Source organism: Arachis hypogaea, chromosome 17 (assembly GCF_003086295.3).
Source record: "Arachis hypogaea cultivar Tifrunner chromosome 17, arahy.Tifrunner.gnm2.J5K5, whole genome shotgun sequence".
Lineage (NCBI taxonomy): Eukaryota > Viridiplantae > Streptophyta > Magnoliopsida > Fabales > Fabaceae > Arachis > Arachis hypogaea.
The window spans coordinates 45,629,557-45,638,416 of record NC_092052.1 but is presented as its reverse complement, the minus strand read 5'-3'; the positions used below and the strand labels follow the sequence as shown (position 1 = coordinate 45,638,416).

Below are 8,860 nucleotides of genomic sequence, written 5' to 3'. Positions count from 1 at the left end.
TTCCTCTTCAAACAAAATCATGAAAACAATTTGAGCATAAGGATGCATTGGCATGAACCAATTATCTTGCCATTGTGAAGAGTATTGCACATACCTTGTTCCTGCCAATCTTACTATTTCCTCTGTTGATAACTTCTGGGGACTAATGCTAGTGCTAGTTTTCGCATCTCCGCTGGTGCCACTTAAGTTTCTCCGTCCTAGCCTCTGGAACCTGCTTCTGTAACTGTAGAGGAGCTCCCATGAAGGAGGCAGAGGTGGCGACCGTGGTGGTTCAACCGAACTTGTTTTTCTGACCAACAATTGATTATTATTATTCTTTTGTGGCAATAATAATGGTTGTGTCTTTTGATGCGGATCAGGTCAGGGAGGTGAAGGTAAGGAATTAGTGGTAAGGAATTAGTGGTGAGCTATGGTTGGGGCAGTATGGTGAGTCCATTGGTGGCATGCATAGAGAATAGAAAGAGATACGGGAGTGGGGGTGCCGGGGGGTATGAGGAAGGGGATGGGGAGAGAAGAAAGGGAAGAGATACGGTAGTGGGGTGCAGGGGGAGGGTTTTGTTTTTATTTTTTAATATTATTTTTATTATTTATATTAATTATTAAGGATAATTTGGTAAAAAATAAATTTAAAGTAGAAAAGGATGATTTTATAACATTTTGTAATGTTGAGGATGATTTTAATAACAAAAAAAGGTGGGGACGATTTTGATTTTGGCCTCACACCTTAGGAACGAAAAAAGTATTTAACCCTTTTATTTAAATTCAAATTTTAAGTTTGGTGTTTCTTTAGTTTTTATTTCTTTCTTTTTTTTTTCAAATTTCAAAAAATAAAAAAACCTTTTCTTTTTAATTTTCAAAAATTTTAGGTTAATTCTTGCATTCTTGTTTCGAATTTTTTAGTTAATTTCTTACTTTATCTTATTTCATTTATTTTAGGATGTCTCAATGGGAGTCCTCTATACTTTGATATAGAGACTCCCATTTTTTTCTTTTTCTTTGTTTCTTGTTGTTTATGAGCAGGAATAGGGACATGGAACCCCTTTTTGATTTTGATCCTGAACCTGAGAGGACATTTTGAGAAGGAACCCCAAGCTTACAAAACTGGAGAGAATCTCACATAATCTTTTGAGAAGGAAGCTGAAGAGACTACTATGGCAGCTAATAATCCAAACGCTGGACAAAAAGCAAGGAAAGTGCTTGGCTCATACACTGCACCCACATCTGACTTCGATGGACGCAGTATATCAGTGCCTGCCATAGGTGCCAATAATTTTGAGCTCAAGCCTCAACTGGTCACTCTAGTGCAATAGAACTGTCAGTTTTATGGACTCCCGCAGGAGGACCCCCACAAGTTAATATCTGATTTTCTGCAGATCTGTGATATGGTCAAGACGAATGGAGTGAACCCTGAGGTCTATAAGCTCATGCTCTTTCCTTTTCCTGTAAGGGACAGAACAAAGCTATGGCTGGATTCTCAGCCTAAGGAGAGCCTGGACATATGGGACAAGGTGGTCACTGGATTTCTGACTAAGTTTTTTCCACCTCAGAAGCTGAGTAAGTTTAGAGTGAAAGTCCAGACCTTCAGACAGAAATAGGGAGAATCCCTCAATGAGGCCTGGGAGAGATACAAGCAGCTAATCAGGAGATGCCCTCCTGACATGATTTCAGAATGGACCAGGTTGGAAATTTTTTATGATAGCCTCCCTGAGATGGCCAAGATGTCACCGGATCACTCTGCTGGTGGTTCACTACACATGAAAAAGATGCCTGACGAGGCAAACGAGCTTATTGAGATGGTTACCAACAACCAGTACATGTACACTTCTGAGAGGAACCCTGGAAACACTAGGACCACTCAGAAGAGAGGAGTCATGGAAGTGGGCACACTGGATGCCATTTTGGCGCAGAACAAGCTCATGTCCCACCAGATCAACATGATCTCTCAGCACTTGACCGAGATGCAGGTTTCAGTTGTCAACACACAAGATGCATCCTATGACATGACTAGGAGTTATACTCAAGGGGACATTGGTGACATTACTCAGACCACCATGGAAGAAGTAAATTACATAGAGAATTCCTCCAGAAATCCCAATAATGATCCCTATACAAACACTTTTAATTAGGGATGAAAAAATCACCCTAACTTTGGGTGGAGAGAACAGGAGATGCCTCAACAAGGCTTCAATAACAATCAGGGTGGAACCAATAAAAATAGGTTCAACAACAGACAGTTCCAACCCTCTCAGTAGCAGATGGAGACGCCTCAGCAAAGCCTTTCTGACTTAGCCACAATAGTTTGTAACCTCTCCAAGACCACGCATAGCTTTATGCAAGAGACTCGGTCCTCTATTCGCAACTTGGAGATACAAGTGGGTTAGCTGAGCAGCCGCATACCTGAGAGACCTCCCAACACTCTTCCAAGCAACACAGAGGTAAATCCAAGGGAAGAATGCAAGGTCCTCACTGTGGATAAGAAGGCCAAAACCAAGGAGGAGTAAGCCGCTGAGGGTTTGAAGGAGAACAATGCTCAAGAAGAGACTGGGAGTGCACTGGAACACGTCCCTATAGAGATTAGGAGCCTGAATTACAACACCCTCTGAAGGTGCAAGAGGAGACCAAGGATATGCAACTTGCTTAGTTCCTGGCAGTCTTCAAGAAGTTACAAGTCAATATTTCTTTTGCTGAGGTGTTAGAGAAGAAACCCCCCTATATGGCCTGTCTAAAGAATGCAGTTTCTGAAAAGAAGGCCCTAAAGGGAGATGAAACTGTGGTGCTAACCAAAGAATGGAGTGCACTAGTGAAAAAGAAGCTACCTCAAAAAATTCCAGATCCTGGAAGCTTCCTAATTCCCTGCACTATAGGGACCATTACATTTGAGAAGGCACTATGCGACCTTGGATCAAGCATAAATTTGATGCCGCTCTCTGTCATGAAGAAACTGGGGATCAAAGAGGTGCAACCCACAAGGATATCACTGTAGATGGAAGATAAGTCCCTGAAACATGCATATGGAATGGTGGAGAATGTCCTTGTAAAGGTTGAAGACCTTTACCTCCCTACAGGCTTCGTGATACTTGACACTGGAGAGGACAAGAACAACTCCATCATCCTAGGAAGGCCCTTCCTAGCCACTAAGAATGCCTTGATTGATGTTGGAAGGGGAGAGCTAATTCTGAGGTTAGGGGAAGATCATATCCTATTTAAGATTTCCAACTCTCAATCTCTCTCAACCAAAGGAGGTACTACTGTACAGCACTTAGTGTTTCAACCTTCTCTCTCTATGGAAAGCCATACAGAACCCCCTGACATCAACCCTAATTAAGTTTGGTGTTGGGCATTCTCCACCCACAATTGAAGGAGGAGGTCTTAAGAAGACGGTACCCAAGGGCTGGAAGAACAAGAAGATTCCGACTGAAGACTTTTCACCTGGCATGAGAGTAGTCTTCACAAGAAATCCAGTCATACAACATACTGTGAACCGGATCCTGTCTCTGGAGTATGTTGAACTGATTCATGAGAGCACAGGAAGAAAGTTCACCATGAGGGGTGAAGATTTGAGCCCCTATGAACCTCCGTAAACGAGCTGTCCGTCAAGTTAATGACGGTAAAGAAGCGCTTGTTGGGAGGCAACCCACCCATACGTATCCTATAGTTTAATTTTACTTTATTTTAGTTTATTTAAGTTTGATTTCATATTAAGTTATGTACTATTTATTTTCATAATTTTTCTCATTTTTCTAACGTTTGTGATCATGTGTAGGACTTAGAACAGAAACAGAAAAGCACAGCAGGACAAAGAGAACACCCTGGATGATACCCCTACTGGCGTTGAACGCCAAATCTGGTGTTCAACGCCAGAGGGGGGATGCAAAGTTGGACGTTTAACGTCCAAATGGGAGCTGTTCCAAGCCATGTTTTGGTCCCTCTAGGGCGGTCAACACCCATTCTTGGCGTTAAACGCCCCAAAAAAAGGGGATCCCCCTCTGGCGTTCAACACCAATCCGGCGCTGAATGCCCATGGGGGAGACAGCAAGCTGAAGTTTGAATTTTGGAGTCTTTGGCCAATGGATAAAACCCAACTACCAACCATGCCACCATTAACTCACTCTTATCCCTTCTCTCTCCTCTTTTTCCCACTTTCCCATCCACATTCATCCATCCCATCAGCCATCACTTCCCTTGATTCCCTTACCCAACCTTTCACTCTACCCAATTTTCTCTCATCAATCCCATGAATTTCTCTTTTCACCAACCCCATTCAAATTCAAATTTTATCCTCCCTCCCCTCCCCCCCCATTTTTCCCTCCCCATGACCGAACCAACCCCACCCCTCTCCTATAAATACCCCTCATTTCATCCACTTTTCCCACACCATTCACTACTCTTCCCTCTCTTACACACTCTTCACTATACACATTCATTTTTCCTTTTCTTTCCCCCAAGGCCGATGCTTATCCACCATCCCCTCTATCTCTTTCTTCTATTTTCTTATCTTTTTCTTTTCCTATATTTCTCTTTGCTCGAGGACGTGCAAAACTTTTTAGTTTGGTGTTGGAAGCTCCGCTTTTTGCTTCTTATTTCTTACCTCCATGGCACAAAAAACTGGAGAGCCCTCATGTAACGACCCAACTTCCAATACGTCATGATCGTACCAAAAGTAAGGCGTTACCAACCTACTTTCCTTTATTAACTATTTACTATTAAGCCTTTAGTTCGATATCGCGATTTAGTTTTATAGAAAATTCCAGAAAAATTTTATTTTTATTAATTAAAATCATATAGCAAACATCACCAAGTAATAATAATCACATAATTATTAATAATAGTAATATTATACAAAAAAATTTAAATAAAATTCAGGTACAACTCCTATCCCTCTGCATAAAATAAAAACTAAAGCTACAAAGGCGAGGGAATTCTATGAAAGAAACTCAAGTCATAAACTTAACTCGTAAATAAGTTCTATAATCGCCCGCAGCTTCAAACTGAATCTTCGAACCTGTGTCACTGAAAAGGTGGAAGATTTTGGGGTGAGAACAAACCACACGTTCTCAGTAGGGAATGGGAATGCCGTAAAAGTAATGATTAACATGCAAATAATTAATTCCAGTTTCCAATGTAGTTTTCTTTATCAAACCTTTTCAAAATTTCTTAAGACTTACTTGAAACCGTTTAAATCCCTTTCTTTAAATCATATTACTTTATAAATAAAGTCTCAACTGCATTAGCAATTCTTCAGCTACAAATAGCATTCCTCAACCATCACAATAACTAAGTAAATCAGCAACATAAATAATATACCCAAACCTCACTTCACAAATACCATTCCTCAATACTTCACTAAGTTCAAAGCATCAACAAAGTATCTAATCAAACACACAAGCAAGTCACCAAGACAAGCAGTACAATCACAAAGAAACAAGACTAGCAACACGATCAAATGCATATGCACAAACAATATGATGCATGTCTGTCCTAAGCAGGCCATGAGCTCACGTGTCGGTTGGCTGCCCGCAATCCCGACATTTACCCGGTCACGAGTAATCCCGATTTTCTGGATACGATTTTCCGTTCCTAAATAAATGCACATATAATAATAGCTGCTCATCTGAGACAGCCTCTGCCTACTGCAGGAAAATATATATATACTCTGCTCTGCTCTGGGGAAGCAGAAAATAGCTGTAGGTAACTTAGTTTCCCTACAGAAGCTCTGGGTTGCATTAAGCAACTAATATATATTAAATATAGCTCTGGGTTGCATCAAGCAACTAATATATATATATATATATATATATATATATATATATATATATATATATATATATATATATATATAATAGCTCTGGGTTGCATTAAGCAACTAATATATATATAAATATCTTTTTATTATATTACTCTTCTCTTTATATCTCTTTACTCTGTTCTGGTTTCTCTTTTCTCTGTATCTCTTTACTCTGCTCTGGTTACTCTGTTCTCTGTATCTCTTTACTTTTCTTTGATTACTCTTTCCTTTATATCTATGTTACTCTTCTTCTCTTTATCTCTTTACTTTACTCTGGTTACTCTGTGCTCTGTGTTTCTTTACTCTGCTCTGATTTTTCTGCTTAACGTATGTATTTAAAGCTTATGTAAATTTCGGTATGAATAGTTAGTCTGTCCCAAGTATAGGTTCATTAAGTCTATACTGAAACAGTTTAACTTTTCATATTATACCTAACCCTAGTCGCAACTCAAGAACTAACTATGTTTCCCTAGTTCGTTCACTAATCTTTGTCTATTTTTCTGTCATTAAAACTTTACAGACTTTTCTTTGGTAAATCGAACTCAAAATATTATAATTCCTTTCTTAACTAAATAAAACTCAAGTAATATAATTTTCCAAATTCAAAGCTTCTAAAATAACTTTTAAAATGAAACCTCAGATTTTCATAAAATTTCGGCAGCACCTCCCCTAAAACTCGGACTTAGCCACCCTTACGGGTTCCCTCTTTCTCAACATCTCATCGAACCTTTCTCAACAATTATCACAATAAATCAATCAGAAATTTAACAATCCGCAATAGTTAATAATTTAGCCATAATCCGCAACTTCCACATACTCCATCTACCCAACTTCAATTTGATCAATTCATAAATTATTTTAACCAAAGGATTAACAATTTTGCACTTTCCAAACACCCAAAACACATTATCACCTAACTTAACCAGAATCTTAGCAATATTGACACCAAAACACATAGTATGTATTATTTACATAATTCCAGTTCTCTTATAATATGTTCACCCAAAAATTCTGCTCCATATAATTCCCAATTATCACAAGTTATCCTTATACTTTTAGAGTTACTGTTCATATCTTTAAATTCAGATTTCATAAGATAAATTTACTAATCAAGCTTCAATCTGTTAACAGTTCTCAAACTTAATTCTAATTAATCATGAACCAACATTAACAACTACCAAAACCAGTTCCAAACAGTCACAAGTCAATTTCACAGCCATTCCGATACATCAAATAACTAAAAACAACAACAAGCACTTACTCTCCATAACCAGAATACAGCCACACAACTCAACTAATTCAGTATAATCACATAGAATCAGAACTTTTCAACAATCCCATCAAAATCAGAAAACACCAATATCAATTACAGCTTCAAACTAAAGAAAATCTCATCAATTAATTACTCACGACAACGAAACCAGTCAATATCACAGCCATAACCCAAACTCAATTCACATTCGCATCCAACTTCAATCATAACTCAGAATAATCACCACAACTAACTCTTCTCAAATACATTTCATTCAATGATTAACTCTTTATATCTTAATTTAATAAGTAAACTTAAATAAATCACTAATCGCAGCCACAGTTCAACCAATTCCAACCTGTCACAAATCCATTTTACAGCCATCCCAATGTATTAAATTTCTAATTCAATATCAAACAATTCAAAGTAATTCATTCAAGATCAAAATCTCAGCCAACTCATCACAAGAAAATCAGTAATTCAAAATATAATTCACAACCAGATTTCAACCAATTCAGCAATATCTCATAAGATCAGAATTTCCAATAAATCCACTACCGTTACACTATATCAAATAACCAGCACATCATTCAATTTAATATAAATCCGTCAAAGATTAGAATTTTAGTCAGTTTGTAACCATCAAGCAAACCAGCTTATGGCAACCAGCTCAACATAATCAAATAACAGGATTCTCAATAATTCTAAACAATTAGAAAATCGGTAATAGTTACAGCCTCAAATCAAAATCAATATTACCAGTTTAATCACCGTTCACAACCACATTTAATTCAAATCATCACAATAGCTAACCATTCTCAAACACATTTCAAGTCATTCTTGTCAATTAAGAAATTCTTAACTATTATTAACCATTTGCACTTATCCAATAACTTTGTAGGCATTCTAAATTAAAAACGTTAAATCCCCTACCTCAAAGTCGAAACTCGCAGAAATCACTAAACCCAGTAGCTCCATTGGCAGTTCTAACATCTGTTTTGCTCTCTTAGTAGCTACCATGATAATTTTGAGCAGCTCCAGTGATGGTGAAAGGTCTCAGCTTCAGCCAAGCAGTAGCAATTTCTTCTGTCAATATCTCCTTCCCCGGCAAGCTTCAATGGTGACAGTGGTAGCGTCCTCCTCCAAACTTGATGGTGGCAGAACAGCGACTCTGATGGTGGCACAAGACTCACCAACGACCCTGACAGCGGCGGAGATCCTTTCTCCCTCTCCTCTGTGTGTATTCTGCAATGGTGACAGCTTGGACAGCAAAGGCGGCATCAACCCAGCAGAACAGCGACAGAAGGACTGCGCAACACAGAGGTTTGCGTTCCTCTCTCGGGCTCCCCCTCTCTTTGTGGGTTCTTCTCAGGCGGCGACGGTGGCTTCCATCGATGGCATCTAGGCTCAACGGCAATGGCGCGGCTATGCTTCCTGCGATGAGCAAGCTCTCTCTTCTCCACCCTTCATGCTTGACGGCGATGACTACGGCTCCCTTCGAAGCAGCGGCGACGGCGGCCTCGTGGCAGTAAAGTGCAACGACAATGAAGCTTCATCTCCCTCCTCCGCGTCACTCTTCTCTCCTGGCGATGGCACTCCTCACCGGCACCGCAAACGGCGACAAGGACGGCGGTGGTTGCAATGGCGTCTCCCTCCTCTCTGGTTCCTTCTGCGACGGCATGGCTTCAACGGCGATGCTCTCCGCGGCTCCACGAATGGCTGACAGGCTGCGCTGCAGCGCGGGCAAGGCTGGGCGACACTGGCGATGGTGGCGTGGGATCCTTGCGTGCGGCAGTCCAGCGATCACGGCGGCGGCAGGGCAG

General features: G+C 39.9%; 1 protein-coding gene across 1 annotated transcript; it reads left to right on the top strand.

The window, feature by feature from the left end:
• The first annotated feature begins 2,983 nt into the window (after nucleotides 1-2,983).
• Nucleotides 2,984-3,581, top strand: LOC112763245 (uncharacterized). The gene is made up of 2 exons (XM_025808967.1): nucleotides 2,984-3,242; nucleotides 3,361-3,581. Exons 1-2 carry the CDS (start codon nucleotides 2,984-2,986, stop codon nucleotides 3,579-3,581), a joined length of 480 nt encoding a protein of 159 aa, XP_025664752.1.
• The last annotated feature ends 5,279 nt before the right edge of the window (nucleotides 3,582-8,860 follow it).

Coding starts and splice junctions, on each gene's coding strand:
- LOC112763245 (XM_025808967.1), top strand. CDS start 2,984: ATGGAAGATAAGTCCCTGAAACATGCATATGGAATGGTGGAGAATGTC. Junction 3,243..3,360: donor ATCTCTCTCAACCAAAGGAG/GTACTACTGTAC, acceptor CCACAATTGAAG/GAGGAGGTCTTAAGAAGACG.